At 43.4% G+C, this 26563-nt stretch overlaps 1 protein-coding gene across 1 annotated transcript in view; it reads left to right on the top strand.

Moving 5' to 3' along the window:
* Positions 1 to 6: 6 nt before the first annotated feature.
* Positions 7 to 26563, top strand: part of tmem132e (transmembrane protein 132E) — a 56865-nt gene continuing 30308 nt past the window's right edge. The window contains exons 1-4 of the mRNA XM_068711661.1: positions 7 to 77; positions 9573 to 9765; positions 17103 to 17246; positions 26173 to 26378. Coding sequence (XP_068567762.1) covers positions 9598 to 9765; positions 17103 to 17246; positions 26173 to 26378 — 518 coding nt within the window. The 5' untranslated portion in view covers positions 7 to 77; positions 9573 to 9597. The remainder of the gene's footprint in view (positions 78 to 9572; positions 9766 to 17102; positions 17247 to 26172; positions 26379 to 26563) is intronic.

Here is a 26563-nt window from a genome sequence, read left to right on the forward strand (position 1 = left end):
GACTGGGAGATTCAGTCCGGCGCCAAGCACTCCATCACCACCATCGACGTGAACAAGAACAAAGCAGTCAAACAGGGGTAAGTCAACCGCCCCGGGGGCCTAAAACACACTGACGTCTCCGTAACCGGCTGCTGGAGCTGAGCTGTTGATTCCTGCCCACTGCTGATGTTTGTCTTCCTTAACAATGGACAAAAGGTCTCCAAAAAGGTCTCCTTGCGTGTAACAGTCATAGTTCACTCCCTGATTAAAGGGCGGATTTTAAAAAAAAAGCATACAGTGTTCTCTCTAAATGCCCCCCAGGAGCTCCAGAAGATAAAATACAGCTTTTGGCCCCTGCAGCAGAAGTGACTAAAGCACCCTCTGCTTTATAGCACGTTAAAACGAACGGAGATCTTATCTGCTTAGTCTCACTACATCTGCTGTTAATTCGGTCCACCATGGAGTGATGAGGTAGACCATTTTGACTGCGGGCATTAAAATACCTTTGAGATGAGATCTTGTCTAAGGAGCGGTAATTATGCTGGGTTCCTCAAAGGACTAAAAAAACAACTAATCACAGCGCCGTAGTGTCTGACGGGATCGTAATGGACTCTGTCTGGGCCGATTCTACAGTAAATGCAACTTTACGGTAACAGTGAAGCTAGAGTCTAGTCTAAACTAGTCTAAATGTCGTACGGCCTGTTTAAGGAGTTCAACCTAAATGTGACCAAGTTAGTGTAGGCCTGAACACGAAGGGGGCAGCTTAAAGGGTCGACTTTTAGAACTGGGGTTACAATATCGTAACCTTTTGATTTTTTTTTTTAGCATATCTGCATCCACTCCGATAATTGGAAACGGGATGAAAACACGTGATGCTGACAGCGGTGAAACGTTTTAAACGGTTCAACAGCAACACTTCTTTCCATAGTCTCCTTCCTCACTTCTCTTTAGGGACTATTTCTTTGGTAGAAAGTGTTTACAATGAAAACTATCGACGGAAAGGGTTTATGGGTTATCCAGTTGCTGTTAGATTTTGAAAATACCGTTGATGATTGCTTCAAGCAATTACATTCCTCTAAATTGTACAGAAGTTATTGCTAAACTATCCACATGGATGCCACCGTGTGCAGGTGAGAAAATAAGTTTCTCTTTTTTTGTCTCTGGAACTAGACTGAACTGATTCTTTTCAACAGCTGCTTAGTCGACATCCATCACATTTTATTCGTGGCTCTTTTGTTTTTTTTTCGTGTGGGTGCAGTGTGGCCTGCCTTTTTTGAGCCGGTCCCACCTTAGGGAAGGCAACACAAAATGTACGAACCATAAATCACAATATGCGATGCGTTCAAGTCATTAGTAAGAGCTGCAGCGCGGGAGTTGGGCTGGTTATCAGCGAGCCTCGGGAGACATCAGCCGGTCTAAATATCGCCGTCCCTGTGGAGTCCCTCGCGGCCGGTGGAGAAACGGGACAGAGAGGACGAAAGGCAAGAGTGGCCTCACCTGAGAAAAAGAAATGCACCATTTCTCCCTTGTTTTGCTTCTTAGCGCCTTGGTTGGCAGGCAGCCTTTTCCTTGCTATATTTAGTGACCCGTGTCGTGTAATCTTTGCCACCCTGTCACCGTGTGTGAAATGTCCAGTAGGGGGGGTCACGCACGGATAGAGAAACAACGTGTCATGCTCGATTTTTGTCAAGAAACCCAGTCAATTCCGTGCCCACCCCGAAGCCAAAAACGGCCAAACAATAGCCGTCTGAAGCCCATAAAGTCACGGACCGCCGCGTGTTTTGATGCTTCATTCCCATCAAATTGATTGAATGTGAGCGTAAACTCTCTTTATATAAAATAAAGCACTCGAGCCTCTGAGGACGCTCTCGTGGAAACGCACTGCAGTGTTGGGAAATTGGTATTTTAGGCAGTTTGGAGGTCTGGGTGAAGTCTTTATTTGTATCAGAATGGTGTTGAATTTCAAAAAAGGTTGAAGTAATAAATATCACTAATGTATCACACAGGGATTTCAACGTTTAATGTGATTCATTGTTGTGGGAGCCGACTACCGGAAAAGCCATGAGGGCACTATGGAGCTGCTGATGTTCCTGACCTGGGGTGATATTAGTTACTTTGAATTTAAAGCTGCTCTGTGAATATTTTTACGTGATTGTCGAGTCAATACAAGTACAAAATCTGGGCTTGTTATGCACTGCATTCTGTCCCGGTGGTTCTTTCGATACCACCGTGAGGCGCCAAAGATGGAACCTTTCCCGTCCTAAACCGCTTTAAACCGGATTTTAACCGGAGAGTACCGGAGTACAGGAAATGCTCATGGGGACGTTTTGGACGAGATGTCGTTGTGCTGTTAAAAGTGTGAGGACTTTAGAACAATATCACGCTTTTCTATTTATGATAACAAACTTTCCAAAAATGTTGATGTGATTTCAGACTTGAATATCCCAAATATTTAAAGGATTTAAAGGAGCCGCACAAGCTGAATCGTTTCAATCGCGTCCTCGCTTACTTCAGACATGAGTCAGCATTTTTTTTGCAATTTCAGTTCCCTAAACACCCCCTCTGGTGAATTTAAAAAAAAAAAATGTAAATGAGACGACTAAACGTCCTCACTAGAACACTAGTCCTCCTTTTAGTTTAGAGGGCGGAGACGTGACGTCATGTGACCTGTGGTGGAGTTCCTTCATGGCCTAAACGTTAAGCTTTTTACTTTACACGTCAAACATCACACAAGAGGAGTTAACTTGTGAAGATTGTCTTGATGAACAAAACCCGTAAGAATCATAAACTTGTGTTTTATTTTCTGCAGTAATTCAAAATCCAATAAAAGAATCCAATTGGCTTTTTTTCGTTGAGGGAACCAGTGTGACTTGACGCCAACTTCCTGTCGGACTCAGTACCTCGGTCAGTACCACGGTCAGTCGTGTATTGTAATAGTTCAGTTTAGTTGGCGTACGTTCAGCGCCTCGTTTTGTTTCATCTCATGCTGCAGGAGGACACTGCGAGCAGACTTTGAGACTTGCGCAGTAATGAGCCCCAAAACACAAGAATTCTCAAGACACTGCTTCTCCTAATTACCCAATTCAATTCAGTAATAAGCATGGTTCTAATGTGGGTTTTTTTCTAAGTTTAATAATTGTTCTTTTGTGCAAGATTTAAGCAGCAAATAAGTAGCTGCACACTATTTAAACCCCCCCCCCCCCCACACACACACACACACACACACACACACACACACACACTCAACTCTCTCTCGTACCACTTCTGTTTGTACATCTGGTTTTGTTTACTCAAATTCACCTGAAACTGAGGAAATGAGGTGCGAATGCGTTCCCTCGGGAGGCGGCGTACCGTCGATCCCTTCATCCCTCTCCTCTCTTTGTTTATCTCTCTTTCTCTTCGTGTCTCTCCATCAGATCCCTCTTCAGTCATTGCTGGGATTATCCACCGTATTTATTCTCCTGTAACCCTCCATCTGGTCCCCGGTCACATGCTCAGCACAGCAGCTCGTTGATAACGCCGCGTGAACCCGTGCATTATTGATTGCGGTCAATGGCTTTCACGTGAATAATGTTCCTTCCTAAAAAAAAATGTTTTTAAAAACCCCGCTGTGGCATTACAACAGAAAAAAAACAACTTCATTAATAAGATGAGGTGGTTTTTTTGCTCTGAATAATTCAGTGTTAAATAACAGGAAAAAAAAAAAACGATTCAGAGCACATTTTGAAGTGCCAGTAATGACTCCGAACAAAAAAAAACGTCTGCAGGACTGAAATAAGCCCCTTTCTGCCTCGCCTGTCCTGCATAGAAGGCACTGAAAGAGCAGGGAATCGGGAGGTCAGAGTCATTCCACCGTTAAGCCGGCGGCAGAGCTAGACGAAGAGCCGAGCCGAAAGTGCGCCGGCAAGACACGCTGCTAGGTTACGAATGTAGGGCTGGGTGTAGTTTAAATGACAATACCAACACCAAGCGTCCTTAAAGTGATACCAACAGGGTACTTCATTCGATACGCCGTTCCCCGATCACACAGTGATGAGACCGTTTTAGGCAACAAACACGACTTGCTTAGGTTTAGTAAATGCTCACGGTTTTGGGGTTGAAATAAGGACGTACATTTTGGTTTCACACGGGGACACTGACAGTGGTCTTCTGGGTGAAAGTCACACGTTTTGACCCAACCATCCACCACATCCTCATCCCTTTGAATCATCTTTCATCAGAAACAAATTAGTGATACGCAGGGAGGAGATGCGCTCATTCATGGTATGGGAACGTAATGCCGTGTTGGTAGACATTTTCACTTATGCTAAGCTAGGTTAGCCATGCCCTGGTTCCAGCTGCAAAAGCACGAGGTTGATGATTACATTACATTACATTACAGTCATTTAGCAGACGCTTTTATCCAAAGCGACTTACAATAAGTGCATTCAACATTGGTAATTGGTAGTCACCAGAAGTCATAAGTACATTTCCTTTTCCAAACAATGATGATCTTCTCTTCTAGCCGGCGGCTAGCCGCTAGCCGCTAGCGCTAGCCGCCAGCTCAGGCATCTTCGCGTTGGGAGCTGCTGTAATGTTCAGAAATTTCTCAAACAGAGAGGAAGAAGGCCATAGTGGAGAAGAAGGCCACTGAGGAGAAGAAGCAGCAGCCCCCCCCTTTGCACTCTTTGTTCCATCAGCAAGCAGGGCAGGAGTCAGCAGGTCCAGGTCAAAATCAAAAGTATTTAATATTGTTAACAGAAGCCAAAACAATCACAAACCAAATTACACTACCGATAGTCAAATATTTCAAGAAATATGAGACCCCGTTCATACCACAGGACAGATTGATGTATCTGCCCCATGGTATGAAGGAAGTCTGATTCTCTCAGGGGACAAACAGCTCCTTTGCCCCCCCAGAGTTGCATTCCTCAACCTATCGATCAGTTCCACGATTGGCTGAAGTCCAATGAGCTCCTCCTTGGATCCTGACCCATTGTCCAGGGCAGAAACCTCAGTGAACTACCCTCTTCCCCCGCAGATTGACACCTCCTGGCATTCCTCAAACCCCCATCACAGACTCAATATACATTCAATGACCGACCACACTCCTTGGTTTAACACTTCCCAAGTAACCACACTGTGACACATAATATCCAGCACTAGGAATGCTTTAAAACTTAAAATTCCTCACACTGCGTGCAACTCTTGAGAAGTTTTGGTGATACTTGGAACTGGATTATTTCAGTCGATACCTTTTTAAAGGTAAAGATACCAAGCTCTAGTTACACGACATGTCGGCATGCAATTTAAAATTGAAAATGTTCTTACATGTTCTTGACGGCAGTATTGTGGAATCTGAAGAAGACTGAAAAGTGTTGTTTTGTTGTTTCATCTTGCGTTTTGAAGCTGCATGAAAAGGTTTTTTTTTAAGGGAAATAGATGTTCTCTAGGGGATGTTTACTGTTTCCACACTCAAGGGAAAGTCTTTTATTAAAATTTACATTTAATTTTGTCGGTAAGAAATATAGACCAGAAAATGGAAACCTCTGATGTTCATTCGCTTGCTAATTAGGTGAAGCACTTTAAGTTTTTTGGGGAATTTGCATTTATTTGCTTTCTCTCTGACGGTGAGATGAGAAGATCATCAACCTCGTGCTTTTGCAGCTGGAACCAGGGTATGGCTAACCTAGCTTAGCATAAGTGAAAATGTCTACCAACACGACATTACATTCCCATATTATGAATGAGCGCATCTCCTCCCTGCGTATCACTAATTTGTTTCTGATGAAAGATGATTCAAAGGGATGAGGATGTGGTGGATGGTTGGGTCAAAACGTGTGACTTTCACCCAGAAGACCACTGTCACTGTCCCCGTGTGAAACCAAAATGTACGTCCTTATTTCAACCCCAAAACCGTGAGCATTTACTAAACCTAAGCAAGTCGCGTTTGTTGCCTAATCTTCAACATAATTGAGAATGCAGTTTTGAAACGCAAGGAGGTCTGTAGAAAGGTTGATATGAAACTTGAATTCATAGACGTCGCGATTCAACGTATTCGTGGTTTGCAGAAGCATACAATGCAATTTTTTTAGTCTGGCTACTGGGTCAACCAACACCACTAAAACAATACAACTGTCTGAGCAGCACGTTAGCAGAGCAGCAGCTTCGGTCCGTCGTCTGCACATCCTGCACTCAGGCACAGTATTGGTTTTGGCTGTCCTCAGAGGCCGATACACAGTCACTGTAGTTACAGTTGTAGTGATAAACGGAAGAAAATAAGACTACAACAGTTTACTCCTCTGCCCCAGTCCGTCTTTGCCCTGACACAGTAATACCAAAAACCTGGCAACCTCACTGTAATGATGATGAATAGATCCAGCGCCGCGTAAATCCCACAATATGTACTTTTCACACAGACTTTGATACAACAAGGCCAGTGCTGAGCTAGCCGTTTCCCCTTGCCTCCAGTCTTTATGCTAAGCTAGGCTAACTGAATTGATATTCATCTCATTCTCGGTAAGAAACAATAAAGCATCCCCGTACTTTGCTATAAATGCTTTTAAAAGTCGGTGTCGCGTTCGTTCTCGGAAATCAACGCGATGCGAACATGTGGTTTAAAAAAAAAAAAAAATGGCCGCGTATCCCCCCCCCCCCCCCCCCCCCGGCTTTAAGTGCGGACCGTTTCTGAGCCCCTCTGTTCGCCGTCGCTGTTGTAACTCTGCCTCGCGGCGCTTTGATCCAATGAACTCTTCCCTGTTAATCAGTTCAAACAGACCTCTGATCAAAGAACCAAATCCTCCTGAGCTCCAGAAAAGCCCCGAGCCACGGCTTTTAGAATATATACTCTGTGCGATGCAGATAGACGGTGCATCATTAACTTAATGGAGGCGAGAACAGACAGGTTGTTTTTTTTTTTTGAGCCACGTTTACTACCTTCCTCCTCCTTCCTCACCTCCTCTGGTCTGAAATCACTCATTCAAGTTTCCTCTTTTATAAATGCCTTTATGTGGAATTTAATTGTCTAACAGCTTCAATATCTACACCAGTCTTCTCTCTCTCTCTCTCTCTCTCTCTCTCTCTCTCTCTCTCTCTCTATATATATATATATATATATATATATATATATATATATATATATATATATCTATATATATATATATATATATATATATATATATATATATGGTTACCTGAAGTATTTACATTGTTCATTTTAATATTGGAAAATTATTGATAACGGAGTACAGGAAAGCTCATAAAAACACATTCCCTTCCTCTGAAACCGTAGGAACTGGTGACATTAATTAGCTGACACGTGCATAATTTAGTTATTCTGACGAAAAGGTCACCCGATAGTCCCACTGACGTGCCCTGAGGACTGGTAATGAGACCGTAACGCAGCAGCTACTAGAAGAAACGCCCAGTGACTACAGTACATACCGTCACGGACCGTTTGGTTGATGCTGTGCGCAGAAAGACAGAAGAAGAAGAAGAAGAAGTTGTTTTTTTAGGAAATACCACATCACTGATTCAGATCTCAGAAACTGTGTCAAAATGCCAAGTGTAACTGTGGCTCATTGCTTGAGATATGAAGGACAAAATGCCATTTTTATTCCCCCCCCCCCCCCCCCCCCCCCACACTTACATTATTTTTCAATTGTCTCTCTTTCACTCTCAAACAGTCGTTGTGAGCATCGTCTTCCCCTCCCCTCCAGCGCGGCGGGCGGGCGGTCGACACTGTATATTGAGCGGCGGCGCATGCACTCACTCCAGTGGGCCGTAATTGATGACAGCTTTAGCGAGTCGCAGACAGACGGGGAGGGGGGGGAGTGTTTGTTTTCAGTGAGTGATGTCGAGACAAATAGGCCGAGATCTCTCGTCCCGACGTTCCCCGAGACGAAGCGGTTGTGGGCGGAGGCTCGTTCAGAGAGTTTTGATCCAGCTTTCATTAAAGGGCTCCCCGGGGCTCAATGGTGGGACAGGTTCTTTGCTTTTTTTTTTTTTTTTGCGAAGGACAGACGGCGAAGCGCCTCGCTCTCGGTTAAAGGTGAGCTTTTTGAGGCAGGGGATGCTTCCCGTCACAGGTGGACAGAGATTTAATTTGCCTCTTTGCGTCACGTTAGGCTTGTTGAACTCCAGGATCACAAACCCCCCCCCCCCCCATCCAAAAAAAGTCAGGATTTTCACAACAACGAGGGCCGTGTCATCGCCTCGGCATCTCTCTGGCGCGTTTGCAAACAAGCGAAACGGAGGTCTCACACCCTGCAGAGAGAAGCAAAAAAAAAAAAAAAAGGAAAGAGAAAACCGCTCAAATATTTCACGGGCACGGCCCACCGGAGCAATCAAGTCGCCGACCTCAAAACCATCGATCGGGCGCCCGGGAGCGAAAATCTGCAGCCGCCGCAATTACGCTTATTTGGAGAAGTTCGAGGCAGAAGTCCAAATTTGCAATCCCCTCGCACGAGCTCCAGCGCTCGGGCCTGAAGATAGAAAGCGAAGCTCGCGGAGATTAGGGAGCGGTGATTGTTTATTGACAAGCCCTGCACACTGTTTTCAGTCAGAGACCGTCGCTGATTAATTCATACGATAACTCCTTCTAAGTAAGCAGGGACGCCATTAGGAAGCTGTCACTTCTCGTTAGTCACGGCCGTTCTCTCTCTCTCTCTTAACAACGCGATAAAACCTGCAGGACAATTAATAAGTCCAACGTCTGATCTGATTTTTTTTTTTTGTTTTAGCGGCGAACTAATAAATGTTTTTTTTTAAAGGGGAGATGTCCGACACGGTGAAGCTTTATCTATTGCTAAGTGAAACCCAGTCTCCCATAAGTCACATTTGTGTGAACTAGTTCTGCAGAATATTCAGATCCACCTCTGTGGAAGACGGGATGAGACGCGAGGTTCAATCCGGGTGCCTGAAGTCCTTTCAGTATTCAGGGTTCGAGAGCAGACGACCAAACAAACAGGGATTACGGCACTAAAGGTATTAAATTGCATTATTAGATTGTAAAAGACTTGAGCGGAGTTTCAGCTTCTTCACCTTGACTTCATTTAATCAAGGAAGATGTAAAACCGAAAAAGAAAAAAAAAACCTCTTATCATAATTGCTGGCCGACAAAATGGTATTAACCGAATCCACTAGCAGTAAAGCTTTTGTGTTTTACACGTCAGAACCCCAACGTCGTTATTTTTATTTATTTATTTATTTTTTACATCAAGTAATGAACTATAAAACGTACGCGGGGCGGAGAACGATGGCATTTCGTGAAGCTTTTCTCCTTTGTGACATCGCCTTCAAATACATATATATATAGAATATAACTTTGAATAAAGGGCAAATACTAAAATACATCATGTGGCGAGTACGCACTGGGCTCCACAGCTGTCGAAGCCTTCGTGAATACATTATCTCTTCATTCAACTCACGGAAAACTGTCAAAATAACTGCGGCGTGTCGACAGTTCAGAAGAAAAAAAAAAATGGCCTCTTGAATAATTAAAAACGATCCAAGTCAACAGATTCATGAGTTTCACGAACGTGTTGCAGCGTCTGACTTTGTTTTAATTCTGTTTTGTCTTTTGTATTTTTTTTTACTTTTTTTTGTCCTCGCAGGGAGGTTTTGGGCAACGTGGAGGTGATGCAGTTGGACTTCGAGATGGAGAACTTCACCAGCCTCTCGGTGACCAGACGGATCAACTGGAACATCGACTACAAGGGGCAGAACCCGCCTCCCGACTCAGAGAAGGTGGTGACGGAGCTGACGGTGGTGCAGCGGGACATCCAGGCCATCATTCCTCTGGCCATGGTGAGCGGCGCGACCGACAGACTGGCATGGATGTGACGAGCGTTCAAGTCAGACACATTTAATGAAGGACTTGACGTCGTCTCGCTGACATTTTTGCCTTAAACTTTCAATGCATAACGACATATTTTTGCTGTGGATATCGTGAGTGGGTTGAATCTCATATTAGCCGTGTTCCTCGTTAAATACCCGACACATTGTACGGCTGCACAGCGCAGGAAAGCTACGCTTTGTTCTACCTGGCTGGTTCCTTTACAGCTTGAAACTCTGCAGTGCGATTATTATTTACAATATAGTCTGGTTTTCTACATATATATTGTTTTCTTAAACAGATCAAATCAGTACAAAAAATTCAGTTGCGGTGTGTTGAACAGCAAACAATATAATAACAAGAATAACAGCAATATTAACAACAACATTAATTAAAATGAATTCAAATTAAATTCAAATTAAATTCAAATTAAATTCAAATTAAATTAAAATTAAAATTAAATTCAAATTAAGTTAAAATAAAGTTAAAATTAAATTAAAATTAAGTTAAAATTAAAATTAAGTTAAAATTAAATTAAAATTAAATTCAAATTAAGTTAAAATTAAATTAAATTAAAATTAAGTTCAAATCAAAATTAAAATTAAATTAAAATTAAAATTAAAATTAAAATTAAAATTAAATTAAAATTAAATTAAAATTAAATTAAAATTAAATTAAAATTAAATTGAAATTAAAACTAAATTAAAATCATTAAAATAAAAAGAATACATTTTGCACATTTCATGCAAAGGTGCCGCCCAAAGTGCTTAACAAAAAAGCAAAACGACAACATCACTGTACAATCGCAATACAACGGAACATAAACACTGATACTATCAAACAGTCTCTTCCATGTATTCGTGGGAGTCGTCTGCTCTGAGGGTAGAGTGTTTCACCGCTTAGCTCCGTAAACACAGAGAGCAGCCTTTAGGAACGCAGGACAGAGCAGAGAGTTTATTTCATAAAATAAACGGATCAGTACCGGAACCTTCGCATCAAGCTCGGGACGTCCAAGTAGCACAAAAACCTGTTTGTGCAGATTGTGAGGGGAAACGTAATCACAGATCTGTACGATCTTCACGGGTTATTCGATCCCACTAATGACGCTCCCACTCGTTCTCTTTTCATCGCGACTCCTGTCTTCATGACACTCGCGCTCGTAAGTGAGGAACAATATCACGTATCCGACGCGGTGCGGACGGATCCTCGTTACGCCTAAATCGAATCAACGTCTTGACTTGACTTGCCGATTGTTGAGAAAGTCAACCGATCCTGGAACACTCTATCTGTTCCTCTTTTTTTTTAATTGGGTCTCCTCTCCTCGCCTTGTGAAAGGTGCAATTAGTGAAGGAGGTAAACAGATTACAGGGAACAAAAGGGAAATGAATCAAGCAAGCAGCTCCTTCGCTTGATTCATTTCCCTTTTGTTGTACCTCCGGCTACGTCTCTTCTTCTCTCTTCTTCTTCTTCTTCTTCCTCTTCTGTGGTTTGAGCGGGAAAATTAAAAAAAAAAAAACGTCCAAACCCTCGTGACGTGTGGTTTTCACGGACCTTATTACAGACATCTGATCAAAAACATACTCGAAAAAGTTTGCTTCTGAGAATGGACTTTGAGACGAGGAGACGGGAAGCGCATCACCGCTGAGCGTCGTCGTGGTTTCAGAGCTCTGGATCTCTTCTTCCTTGGTCAGTAGCGCCCCCCCCCCCCCCCCCCCCCTGCCAGCCATCTGCACGACTCCCAACGGTTCTCCACCTAAAGCTCCGTTAAATGCACTCGAGCTGCCGTTCTGACGATGCTATGGTGTCGAGTACATCTGTCGCGACATTACGGCCCACTTCTTATCTCCGGCCCTCTGGGAACGTGCGTCCCGTCGCCCAGGTGTGTTTGAGGCGACTTTCCCGTTGGTTAAAAAATTTTACATTCTGAAGCAAGATGGCGCAGCTGCCTGTCCCCTCTCTACTCTGTATTACTCGGTAGTTAGTGTTGCTGTATGATTTTTAATGCTTTTTTTTTTTTAGCTGTGGTCTCGAGGCACCAGGATTCGTGTTAATACTAGAAAACGCTCCGGTATCGTTGTCGTCTCAGATACTTTGAGGATTTTTAAGGACATTAGAAGTCGTCCTTGTCGAAGATTTGCGACGGAAAAAAAAGACCAGTCAGGCTTGATCGTTTCAGGACGTTTTTTTCCGCACCCTGGGAATCCCCGGAATGCTTCCAATTAGTTAAACTAGTGGCGCTGACGTTGTTCACTGGTACAAAGAGTCACACATTTCACATCAAAACCCACATTTCAGACCAACTCGGGCTGCTCAGTCTTTCAACCGGCAAAGTAAAAACAGAGAGAGAGAGAGAGAGAGTCCGACTCAGACTTTCATCATCCGGGCAACGTTTATTGATTTTCAGTCGTGCCGGAGTCCCGCTGGTTGGTCACCTGCTGGTCGCCTGGAAAGATGAGGTTTAATTCATCATTTCAAGTTTCGCTGACTAATTGGATTGTAAATTATATCAAAAGATAAAGTGGATGTCTCACCACCACCCCCCACCCCCCACCCCCCCAACCACCAGGAGAAGTGACACAGCCCAACAATGGTAACACCTCATTATACGTGATCGATGAAGTGACAACAGTCGGTCTTATCACAGCGGACGGACCGTCTCTATCACCGCGGCGGCTTGTTGAGAGGCTTAACGGGACGGTGGTGTGGAGCGTTGAGGTTGCGCGACGTACAGTCGGGTAATCGAGTAACGACTTCACTCGCTCACCTCGGCTCACTTTAGATCAGAGCGAGTTATCAATCACCCCCCCCCCCCCCCGACCTCTGTCGAATCGATGCGAAACTACGTAAAGATCTGTTTTGTTTTTTTTCTCCCAAATCTAAAGAGGAGCGTCTTCGCCGTTATTAATAATGTCTCGGGGGGGGGGGGGGGGGGGGGTGAATGATTTAATAACTGTGATGGATTGTTAAATGGAAGGAGCGGTGATAACCGCTGTGGAAGTTGGACGGCTGGACCCTTGCAGCTTATCTCTCAGCCCTTCACAAGGACACAAGACGGCCCTGAAATACAAAAGTGACGCTTTTTTTACGTTTGACTTCAGAGTTTAATTAGAACGGAGACGATGACCGCCGCGCATTCCTAAATCAACCAATCTGTCTCCAGAGCTTTTTTTTTATTTATTTTTTTTATTTTAAACGGGCCGGTTTGGTCGAGGAGATGAAGCGTTCCGGACAGAACTCAAGTGAAATGTAACAAACACTGGAACAAAAGACCGAATCTCAAGCCGGACGTTCTCCCGCTGAAGGTGTGAACCGTCCAGCTCTTTTTCAGCCGCGTGTGTGTGTGTGTGTGTGTGTGTGTGACAGATCGGCGCTTTTTTCAGAAGCTGCTGATTTAAAGAGATGGGAGGTGGTTCAGTCTCTCCGAAATACAAAACAGGATGCATTTTGCGCAAACAAAGCGATGGAGAAGTTTTGTTTCTCCACCAAAGCGATGGAGAAGTTGGTCTAGGACGGGACACCCCCCCCCCCCGCGCGCTGTTCCTTTTTCCACCGAAACTCGTGAAGAAGGAGCGAGACGAGGAACGAAAAGCAGAGCTGGTCAAATCGACAGAATCGAGAATAGAAGAAGAGGCTTTTTATAGACGGCGGACCACAGATTGACCTGCTGCAGATAGGGGAGGAAGGGGGTGGGGGGGGGGGGGGGTTTACAATGTGAAAGGAATGGAGAGGTTAAATCAACCCTGAGGCTTGCCACACAGTTTAGGCCGCTGTTAACACGAAGCAGCCAAAGCCCTCTTACCCTCGATGTTCTTCTTAGGAGGGATGATGCAGAGCCGTCATGCCAGATTTTTTTTCCCCCAACAACTCCATTAGCTGCTCTGCGCTACATCGCCGAGCTACGATGACGTTAAATAAGAAATTGTGTTTTGTGTTCGAGGTCACGCATCACATTTGTACACGTGTATATATATATATATATATATATATATATATATATATATATATATATATCCTTGTGCAGTCGCGTCGAGATGCACATCTGGAAAAAAGGCGTTGTGTACATTATTCAGACGCCGTTGAAAGTCGTAGGAGTTCAACCGAGCGTTAAAATAGCGCGTCGCGCGTTAAGTAACCTCAGCGGATTACAAGAACCGCAAATACGTTGACTGAGCTGTAATCTGTTCACGCGGTTCAGACAGGAAGCTGGTTTTTGGTCTTAATAAACCGTGTGAATGAGTGAAGGGAGTTAAACTGAGATTATGCACACATTTCTGTTTTATTGTTTCCTTCACAGATATACAGGCAGTCTAATGTGTTTTACAGATAAATATTCACAACATATATATATATATATATGTCTATATATATGTGTCTATATATATATATATATATATATATATATATATGTCTATATATATGTCTATATATATGTGTCTATATATATATATATATATATATATGTCTATATATATATGTGTCTATATATATATATATATGTCTATATATATGTGTCTATATATATATATATATATATATATATATATATATATATATATATATGTATAAATAGTTCAAACACTAAATGTAATACATAGTTGAGAACTAAAAGCACAATAAACAGCAGGTATAAATACACAGCAGGGACATAAAATAGAAATTGTCAAAGCTGAATTAACTTAAAAACAAAAATAGTAATGATATATACATATACAAATATAAATGAATGATGTTTTCATATGTGTATACATTATATATATATATATATATATATATATATATATATATATATATATATATGTATGATAGATTAGGGAACACATTTTGTACACTTTTGTATCAAATAGACTCAACTAGATCTTGAGGATGTACATGTTCTATCTTTAACGTTTACCCTGTTGGATCTACTATAATGTGTGTAAAATGGAAAAATATATTTCAGTAGATGAGAGCTCAGCTTATTTCTCACATAAGGGAACTAATAAAATACATCTAATGTAGCCAAAATAAACTCATTAGTTTAGTTTGAATTACAACTAAACAGGCTCTCTAATAACTCGTTTGCTGCTTTGTAGAGAAGATAGTAATTAAGTGAAATGATAGCTTTAGTGCCGCGATGACTGATTTTTTGTTCCAAGCTGAATTCAGGTAAGCATAATTAGTGCTCCCTTAGTAGCACACGTGTGATCGTAATGTGTGTTGTGTGGTAATGCTTACCAGATGCCAAAACAGCAACTATAGCTTTGGGATGATGTCTTTCAATTAGGATTTCGCCCCAGAGTCCAGTCAATTATCCACAGAGGTCTGCTGAGCTTTGCATCTCATAAAGTGTCCACGTTTCATAAACCATCCAAAAAAAAACACAGATAAACAAACAAACAAAGCCACTCTGCCTATATTTTAGGAAACAAAAAACACATTTAACTGAAGTTGTTGAGCAGATTTTGCTTCAGAAAAGACTCAGTCAGAATAGATTCATTTGTTTCTGACCATTTTCAAAGGATTCATAAAGCATGGATCATTATCCAGAAACAAAGAGTGTGGCTGAGTGAAGCTCTGATTGGACTCACTGGGAGGAGCTCTGTTGGAGTTATGATGGCGGTTTAGAAAGCTTCACAAATCATATTCTCTGTCCCAGATCGTGCCGTATGGAGGCCGCTGATTGACGTTTCGGACGTTTTCCCGCTATGTTGAGTTGTTTTAATTAATGTCGTCAACACTAGATACTACAAACCCCTGCTGGCTCTGACAGATTACATCCTTATTTGTTAAATAGTTTCTCTGTACTAATGCTGTTAACTTAACTTCCTGCTGCAGTGAAGATTGAGATTGTGATTGAGGTTATTGATTCCCGATACAAAAAGCGGAGCTCTGCGTTCCTTATTTATTGATCTGTCTCAAGGTCAAACAGAGGTTCAACAACAAAAGGAACGTCTGATGAATCATTCGTGTGCATTGCTTTTTCCTGTGTCAGTCTCAATGTGTGTGAAAACAGCTCCAGCTTTCTTACTGTACTAAATGGAGTTCCCCAAGGTTCTATCCTGGGTCCTCCTTCATTTTCTGGAATACAACCGACACAGAGGGAGAGCGACTTCCTTCTCCTTATCTTTACACGGCATAGTTATTATAATATTATATTAGGGCCCTGGATATCAAATAGAGAACCTTTAAGGGTACACAAATGCTGAGTCTGTGTATACTATTCCCTTAATGAAATAAACAAAGAGTTGGACAGTCCCATATTCTCTACCCTCATTAAGACGGTAAGATCAGCGTTGGGTGGCAGATAATTAAATATGCTATTTTTGATTTCAGTAGTTATATACATACGTGGCCTCTCTCCTGGGCTACTCGTGTGCCACAAATGAGAAAACTTGCAGCTTACATGATTTTTGCGAAATAAATAATGAATTGATACAAGCTGCAACTGAAGGCCCGGTGTGTATTTTAATTGGCTGTTTGCAATCCGACTGCATTCAAAATAAAAATGCAGATGGGATGACAATGTTGGCCTTGTTCATCAGAATTCAAAGATTATATTCATCAGTGCGTAAAACTATAGTTTTCCTCATTTAAGATTATTTTAATATATTGTTTGTTCATAAGCAAATTCATTACCAAACCCCAAATTGACTATGGAGAGATCCATCAATGTGAGCGGCTGAGAAATTCTCTTTGCTCTTATTTGGTCCAATTAAAACCAACTTTATAAAGCATACGTGGTTGAAAATGTATGAAATCATCTTTTTTTTTTTCTGTATTTTTGTAAGTTGCTCTTACATATCAGGGTGACAGCAACGCTTCCTGTTGCATTTCCGGAGTCATCGTGGACATTTTTAACAAGAGGCATCCATATAATGAGATTCCCGCTGTGACAAAAAAAGAACATCTCCTCTAACAACCAAGTCAAATTTCCACTTTTGGATATTTGCATCAGGCCTTTTGAATCGGTACCGTAAATGTCACATCTTTTATGCGGCCTAAAAATCTAGCGAGATGCTGCGACTCGCCACATTTTAAAATGGGTTTGCCTTTGAATAATAAAGGTTAAGATTATTATTTTCCCCCCCAAATTATGTCCAATTTCAGTTACTTCCAGCTGCTCACTGGGAGGACAGCGCGCTGGAAATGTGAAGTCAGTTGATTAAATCCAACGAAAGACGTCTCAGTGGAATGAGCCGTGGTCTGCCACTGAGAGCTTCACCTGTGAAAGTGGACATCAGTGAATGCTGATGAAATATCAAGGAAAATCACTCTCTACCTCTCACTGTTTCGTGAATATCTATGTTGTTTTTTTTATATCTCTCCGTAGGACACCGAGATCATCAACACGGCCATCCTGACCGGACGCACCGTGGCCATTCCTGTCAAAATGGTCTCCATAGAGATGAACGGAGCGGTCACCGACGTCTCCGCCTTTGTGCAGTGCAAGTCCTCCAATGAAGACATTGTTAAGGTACAGTAAACCCGATTTCCTCTGTCTCGACATGTCAATTTAGAAAATGTTAATCCCCTTTACTCTTTCCAGTAATACCGGAGAGTGGCCGCGGTCGCAACGTCGGGGAAAGCATAAAAGCTTCATTTTTGGGCTTCTCCATATGTACTCGTGATTGGATTATCCTCTTGTGCCTCGGATAAAATCAATGGAACGATCATAAAAACTCACGCATATGAATCAAAGTGGCTACGAGGGAGCGGCGAAAAAGCTCCCGTTACGCTCCCCTTTTTGAACGCACCGCGCCCCCTGCTGGTCAAAGAGACGCCTCGCTCACCTGATGTGTGTGAGGCAGGCGCTGACAGAACACCGGCGTCCATTATCACCTCTCAGGCTCTCGGGGGGGGGGGGGGGGATCCGAGCTGAGAGAGAACAATAACCGGTCTCGTCGGTTGATTAAGTAAATTAAAGTGGGATCACAACAACTTGCAGGGCATATTAGAGGCTGTGATTACGCCGTTATTATTTTCCCCAGTCAATTACAATCATAACGGATTGTACTATAGGCGGCTCGCATAATTACACGGCGAAGCACGGAGACGTGTCGCGGTGTCGCTTTTTTTTTTTGCGCTGTTGATGGTGTTGAAAGTGACGGGATACCTTAGACGACGTTAACAGCCTGTGTGTCATTTTTATTGATATATAAGACAAACTCAACCCTCCACTCTGTAATAATAACAAATTTAATAACCTTTCCTTGTACTGTACAGCGGGTTCCAACGGGAGAGAGGGGGTATAATGACAGGTTTGCATTTTCTTTTCTTTTATGAATTAAACTAAAATAAGGAACTTGAAGTTTCAATCTAAAACGCAGTCACAGAACATTTTAGTTCCGTTTAATTTGGTTCTTTGTTTGGTTTTGTGAGACGGACAGTCTTGACTAATTACCAGGAGGTTTTAAAAGCCGACTGTCCAAGATTGTGCTTTGTGAGCAAATAAATTCTGCCGGCAGCGAGATGTCCCCAAAAAGAGACTATTCATAAGAAAGTTTAACGTCTGGTGCCGAGCGCAAAAACCCGCGGTTCCTCAAACGGGCCACTTGAGGCTCCAGAAGCGAGTCATTCCCCATAGACCTCCATGTTAAACTTTACAGTAGAAACACGTTTCCAGCCTGGAATAAAAAAGCGTTTTTTGGCCTCTAAAGCTAATTTCTCCATTCATGACAACTGCACAGGGGGAGCGTTCTTATATAACTCATCTGTATAAATTACATTAAGGCTTAAAGTTGTGCATAAATTACTTCATCTATACATCATATCATATAGAAAGGATCATATGGATTTAACCAGACAATCTTGTCAAGCGATGCATTCTCATGTAACGTAAAGGTTGCGCTGCTATTGAAACAACTCTGCTGCATATTCATACGCTGCACTCGGAGGCAAACAGCCCTCAGGGAGAGGACAGATGTGACAGCTCTATTTTGTACAGGCTTGTCTCCCAACAACAGAAATATTTCATATATTAATTCTTCAAAAAAAAAGAAGCACCTACCGTATTTTTCGGACTATAAGGCGCACCGGATTATAAGGCGCACTGTGAATTAACGTGTCTATGTCCACACATAAACCGCACCGGATTATAAGGCGCATTAAGCAAAACAACACAGTCCGGTAAATCAAACTTTATTCAACTCAGTTGTAACAACAAATACCAGTACAGAAAAATACACTCACTTATCGATTCATTCCTCTTCCACAAATCCATCGAATTCTTCATCTTCAGTGTCTGAGTGAAACAGCTGTGCGATTTCGGCATCAAGAATGCCCGAATCCCTCTCGTCATTTTCCGAGTCAGTCTTGTTGCCGTTATCGGTACTTGGCTGTTCAGTGATGATTCCAGCTTTGGTGAAAGCTCGGACGACGGTTGCGACCGATGGTTACTTGTTGTGCTTATTGATCGATTTTGACTTTTAGTTTAGACATTACATTCCTGTTACGGGGCCGATCAGGTAGTGACACAGCGTACCGTAATGCTCCGAATATCCATTGAGCGGAGCGGCTTCGTCGCTTACCAAAGTCGTACTTACACATTTCGGCAGATTTTTGAGCGCATTGTACCGCATAAAATCGATCAATAAGCACAACAAGTGACCATACATAAGGCGCGCTGGATTATAAGGCGCACTGTCAATTTTTGAGAAAATTTAAGGATTTTAAGTGCGCCTTATAGTCCGAAAAATACGGTAGTTTAAAATTCAACTTTTGGCTCATCTGATTGTGATAATAGAATTAATTAAAAACATAGACGGGCGGTTGAAACAATACTTTGGCAGAAACATTTCTCTATTATTATTATTATTATTATTATTATTATTATTACAATCAGACACTGACTTCACTCACGTCGGTTGTGTGGTCCAACACATTGTCACTTTGAAGTACTGGACTGATCCTAATGGACGCTGCCTCACACTGTCTGTTATCTTTTCAATAAAATCTAAAGATACCAGCGGAGAAACAAATCAAACTATCAATTAAACTCATAGCAGTCGATGGCTTTCCAATATGGATAGAGCTCTATCCTGTGGGGGGGGGGGGACGACACACCTAAAATAACACAAATCTGACGTTTTCTTAAGCGATTCTAACATCTGCTTTTATGAAATATTTGGGGAGGAACATAGATTTGTGTCGGTGTGAGTGTAAAAACGTGAATTCTGACTGCTTTGTGACTGCAACTTGTCCTTATAGTTACGAAAGTTTACATTTACGTGACTTTACTGTAAAAATACTTGGGTTCGGACAACAGACAGTTGCTTTACGGATCCTGAAAGACCCAAAACCGTACAACGTGTAATATATTCTATAGATAGACCGTTATGAAGCTTTGTAACGACGCCACCCGGGTCAACCGACTGAATGTGGGAGGGGCTTCCGGTTGCGGTGAGTTGTGCTGTGCTTGTTGCATTGGGATGGGCTGGCCTCAGCGCGTCGTTTATCACATTTCATTACCCATTAAAGACAAGGCGCCGGGCCGTGTGATATTGAGTGGGCTCGCTTCAGCGCCTCCCCGCCGCTGAACGTTGGAGGCTAATTTTAAAATGAGCCCTTCAGGCCCGGGGGAAAAAAAACGCTCGAGTCATGACAAGTTCAATACAGCGAACCCCCCGAACACAGACGTTCCAAGATTCACAGTGAGGCAGAAAAAAAAAACAAACACACATTTCTCCCATGTCAAAAAAAAGCGACCCGGATCTATTCTGATGATGTACTGTTGTGGCTGCAGCACGGCGGTAGTTTTCTTAATGGGAGCACTACAGATGCAGAATACAGGCGGCACAAAGCGCTGCAGCGCCTGCTGGCCTCTTGACTTGAGACGGAACCTTTAACAGCATTTTAATCTAAAACTATTTCCCAGACTTCTTCCCTGAATAAAGCTTTATTTTGAGTTTTTCTCATTTGGATATTTGCCAACCCACAGAGTGTTGTTTTTTTTTCTTCTTCTTCAACTTTGAGAGTAAAAATAGGTGAGAGGCTGTCACTTTCTTTTTCTTTTGCTGGCACTTTTATTTATTTATTTTGTGCTTTCTTCTTTGGAAATAACTGCAGTGTGCATCAAGAGCCTATAGCAGATAAGCCAACCCTGCGTGTGCACAGTGTGTGTGTGTGTGTGTGTGTGCGTGTGCGTGTGTGCGTGCAGGAGACTTTATTAATGCACCCTCGTTGAACAAGCTGAGAAGAGGATGGAGGAAAAAGGCTGCGAGTATGTCAGGGGGTACTATAAGTAACAAGAGACCAAAACTCCACCCACCCCCCCCACCCCCGGCATTGTGACTCATAGAAGCCATCTGAAGGTAGAGATAAGCCCTTGTGTCTGCACATTACCTCCGTGTCATCCTGCACACACACACACACACACACACACACACACACACACACACACACACACACACACACTGTTTCCTAGCTGAAGGCTCCTTCCTCCCTGCCACACTTCTATATGAGGCTATGTACACATTACAGGGTTTAATGCTCAATTCTGATCTATTCTGATCTCCCCCCGCCCCCCCGAGGTCTGATCTCTCTGCCTAACATTTACGTCTGAGGTGACTCACGTCGGACATCAGTGTCTCCGCCTTTCGGGTGTACCGTCCGTTCGTCCGACGGACAATCGTTTACGAAATCCAATTCTCGTTAGTCCGACATGAAGCCCACCGCTCCAAAGGCCCGTTTCCACTGGAGTCGTTGGAGTCCACTGACTGCCAGAGGTCATTAACATATTTGCCCAATATAACAGATCTGGGCCACAACTGTTGAACCAATGGAGACGCGTCCACAGCTGTCCCGCAAAGACGGAAGCTCTGTCCGAGGCTTTAATGCTTCAGCAATACATTGATATAAGTGGATTCTGGGGAAGATCCTTTTCTACATTAAAGTGGCCGCAGTGTGCAAAGCCAGGTCCACAGGCCATAGGCCACAGGCCACAGGCCACCCCCCCAGTTTGCCTGCACAGAGCGCCGAGGACCAACTGTGAGCGGCGCCCTCTTGTGGCCGGATTGGAGCAAATCCCTGCAAGCCAGGAGGTTCCCGAAAAAACACGTGGAAAGAATTCCCACAAGAGCGGAGGCTTTTATAGCCGCATCATAAGAGCCTGTGGTTCTGGAACGAGTCGTGCAACAATAAAAAAAAAAAAAAAAGGTGTAATGTTCAGCTGTCCACCTGATTTGGTTTTATTCGCCGAGAGTTCTACCTCCACCCTACAAACAACCCTTTAAATTATACAGATCGCTGCTTTGCAATATTAAATATATATATAAATATATATATATGTTTTAATTACAAACTATTTCCAAAAGGCTCCAGTGTCCCAGCTTTTCCAGAACAACAGATCATGTTCACCCTCAGCATCATTAATCCTACCAACAACAGGCTAATGGGCGGCTGGCTCATTTAGCTAACGGAGCTAAATGAACTCATGGGTTGCGCTGCTCTTGAAGCCAGCGTACATCCATCACGTGGAGGAAAAGCTTCATAAACAGCTCCGAGACACACACACACACACACACACACACACACACACACACACACACGCGCCCGGTAATGCTAGCCATATGTCAGCTTTCATTTAGAGCTCATTTGGTACATATGTTATCCCCCTAAATGGAAACTCCAATTTGGCCGAATATTGTGGCAAATTAATTCAGCGAATATTTCAATTTTGAAAGTGAAATCCGGGGTGATTTTCGGAAATGCGCGCCAGGCGGCATGCACAGATGTATTCTTTGTTACGTGGCGTCTTTGACTTTGAAACACGTCGTCTGTTTGACAGAACTAGGAACTAAAAGCTGTGTTATTCTCTCTCTTTTTTTACCGTTTTCTTTTCTTTTCTTTTTTTTTGCAGAGACCTTTTTCCGTGCTTCGCCGGCGCACCGGGTCCGGTTGCTCGTAGATATCTGCGACACTTACTGTCGGGTTTCCGGTCCGATCCGTGTAGCCCCCCCCCATCTCCTGACCTTTTCCTGCGGTTTGACAAAGGCTAAATGTCCAACATCCTCTAAAAATAAATATACAATATAGTACATCCTCCACTTGTTACACATTCTTTCTCACGACGTTGAGTCTATCGTGATTTTTTTTGACTCATTTGATTTCAGAGACTATTGGTTTATTAATGTAATTGGAAACGATTAAGTACAGCCATAGTTATGTATTTCTTTTGTATTTGTACTTCCCGCCCTCGTTACGCATGTCTCTAGGAGACTAGACTCGGCTCAGCAGTAGTGTAGGTATGTCTGCACCAGTCAGGCTTAACGTGAGACAACATCTGTAATGATGTCATCAGGTTGGTTCGGGCCCCGGAAGGTTTAAGAGCCTATAATTGATATTTTTGTACGTTTTAAGCGACTGTGTGAAAAAAAACACACACAAAAACAAAAAAAAAACGTAACAATAGAAACGGAAACATTTAAGGTTAATCTCAACGGATGAGCAGTGGATCTTTTTTTTTTTTTTTTTTTAATGGAGTTGAAATAATTTAGTGCCTCACACAGCGGAGCGGGATTAAACGGGAAAGCGGCTTCACTTTATGGCCTCGTATAATCACAGCATACCCAGCCTGTCATGAGCTATTGCTTAAATATATATATATATATATATATATATATATATATATATATATATATATATATACACTGCAGCCAGACTCCTCCTGTCTGCACCTTTCAACACGCACGCGCTTCACCTGTGTGAGCTTGTTTTTTTTAACACCGTAGAACAACCGTACTTTTCCACCACGCTGGATTCCGAGAACAAACGCTGCTGCTTTGAGACTTTCCCCGTCGTAATTAAACGACGGTGTTTGCCGGCTCCTTCGGTGTGTCCTCACCTTTATTAAAAGCCGGTCCCCCCTTTTTTTTCCCCCGCTCCGCGCCACGTGACCGGCACCAGACGCTATAGGGAAGCGCTCTGCACTTGTCCCGACGTTATCCGTCTCCGCCCAGGCAATCTGCTGGCACCGGGGGAGGATGCCACAACGCATTAGCGGCAGCGTGACGGGCCGTGCGGCGGCTCACTGTGTGAAAGCCCTCCCACAGGGCCACTGATACCCGGAGTTGCTAACAGCTTTTGACTTGCAATTAGCCGGCCAAGTTTATCAGCAGCAATAGCCGCAGGAGCTGAAGCGGCGCTGCGGCTATAGGGCACCTTTTTTTTTTTCCTTCCTGTGTGTGTGTGTGTGTGTGTGTGTGTGTGTGTGTGTCTTTCGGGTAGAAGGGAGTACATGTCAGGCAGATGTTCTCGACTCCGCACACAGCCAGCCGTGCTGTGATTAATCAAGGTGGCTGGGGTCAGTTGTGTTGAGTTACTTCTTCCCTTCATGCCTTTTGTAGCGTGGCGTCACACAGATAAGACCGCACACGAGCAGACGGAACAATAACACACAACAACAACAACAACAACAACAAAAAAAAGAAAGAAAGAGGACGCTGCGGACGCCCATAAGGTCGAGCCCTGCAAAATTGCATTAACGGAACCAGAGGGGGGAAAAGACTGTCATCTTGAGAAGCTCCCCACACACACACACACACACACACACACACACACACACACACATACACATACACATTCTGGCCCTGTGTTCATGGATGGAGGAATTATATTACCCAGACCTCCTCCCAGTTATGATGAATCCACAGCCCTGAGAAGACCGGCCAGCCCGACCTCCATCTGCGGGAGATTAGGTCCTCTGATTACAATGCCGGCCGCCTCCCACCACGAGATAAATCTTCAATGGGAGCCCAAAAGCAAAGCCCTCCAGTTCCATTGCGCTTAATAATTTAGCGTCAGAGCGGGACAAGTATTTATGGTAATTCAAATGGAGCTGGAGCTAAAGAATGGGCTCAAGTTAAAAAAAAAAAATGGCGCTTTTAGCCCGAGACTTCAATTTAGAAATGTCCACGTATTTGAATTCATATTCGGTTTCATTTGCCGTGTGACACAAACGATACATTGCGTTACATGAATCTCTCGGGAAGGGCGAGTGTGTTAATTAACGTGCCGTGTAGGTGTTGTGAACTAAAAGTTCACGTGAAATGTCACACACCGCTGTCGAGCCTTCAAAAAAAAAAAAAAAAAAAAATGTAAATTATGTGTTTGGCTAAAAAGCTTTTGTTGATGTATTATGTGGCGGCGTAATTGTTCACGGATCATTACGCCGAGAGGTGGTGGGGGTCAGGACGGCGGTCTGCATGCCTAATGTGCCGTGCACGCGTAACTGGGTTACTAAGAAGCACTAATTTGACTGCGTAATCATCGTGTACAGCAGTGGTTCTCAGCCGTCAGATTTCCACTGATTCGTTCCGCGCCTCTGGTATAAAAAAAAAAAAAAGTGTTTGGAGGGAATGAAAACCTGCAGAGTCAGCGGTACGCGGCCGAGACGCACCGGTCTACAGCGTGATGAATATTAAAGGGGACGTGTCACGCTGGTGCTCAGATCCAACACTCGTGTTCTGGGGTTTCCAAACGGAGCAGGTTTACGTGGTTTAAACGTAAAACATGAAACGTAAAAAAAACATTTAAAAAAAACGCTTTATTTTTCTCACACTTTCTGGTCTGAATAAACCTCTATTCACCCTCGTCTGAAACGCTCCGTTTCAGCACCTGTCACTTTAAGCCCCCCACCCCTCCCCAAAAAAAAAAAAAGCCCGGTCTGCTCTGATTGGCTTGCGAAAAATAAAACCAATGCAGTTAAAGGAGGAGATGTGACGGCTTTATATGGCGTCGCTACGCTGCCGCGCGGAAACAGAAACGAGGACGTTCGATGTTTCACTGAAGCGAATCTGCAGGGACGATGTCATAGCATCCTACTGTATGGGTGAGGGTTACAATTATGCAATTTAAAAAAAAAAAAAATCTAAACGCTATCCGTTCCAGCTCCAGTTCCACTGGAAGCTCAAGACCCTGTCCCAGCCTGTGGGCGGAGATACTTATATTCACCACTCGACTCCAAATGAATGGACATCTTGACCCATAGCGGACGTAGATGCGAGTGAACAAGCGTTTGCTATCTCGAGATTGGTCGCGTGTACATATGGGCTTGTTGAATCACACAAACACGGACTGGGTTGTCTTGTAGAAAAACCCGAATGCATGTACTGAAAGAGGTTTTCACGAGGTAACATTTATCCTGAGACTAAATGACAGCGTTGGCGGAGGTGGTTTATGCGCCCTAAACTTTCGCGTCACGTTCAAACACCTGAGAGATCCTTGCTTTTATATTTGCTCTGCTGAAAATGTCAACCATGAAACGCTCTGTGATGAATCTTCGGCGCGGACAGCCGCATCCATACTGCGCTGTAAATCATCACATATCACTTAGAACCTCGGCCGCCGGCGTGACCATTAACATATAGATGGTCTCTGACTTCTGACCCCGATCCTTTCCGTAGGTGTCCATGAATTGCGACTACGTGTTCGTGAACGGGAAGGAGACGCGGGGATCCATGAGCGCCAGGGTGATCTTCAGCTACGAGCACCTGAGCGCGCCGCTGGAGCTGACCGTCTGGGTGCCCAAACTCCCCCTGCAGGTGGAACTCTCTGACAACAATCTGAGCTTCATCAAAGGCTGGAGGGTTCCCATTCTGCCCGATCGAAGGTGAGGCTCAAATCCAAACGGAGGTACCGTTAGAACGCATGCAATGGTGTTAGGGAATTACAGTTTTAATGAGACTTGGGTCATATTTTCATAGCTATGTTCCCATCTGTGAAATATGAAAATCTCCAAATTAACTGCTGAGGTTTGGGAACATGGCAACATCACTGAAGACAGGGCAAGAATCA

This window comes from Cebidichthys violaceus, unplaced genomic scaffold (assembly GCF_023349555.1).
Source record: "Cebidichthys violaceus isolate CVI_PGR_0920_01 unplaced genomic scaffold, fCebVio1.0.p SCAF_166, whole genome shotgun sequence".
Lineage (NCBI taxonomy): Eukaryota > Metazoa > Chordata > Actinopteri > Perciformes > Stichaeidae > Cebidichthys > Cebidichthys violaceus.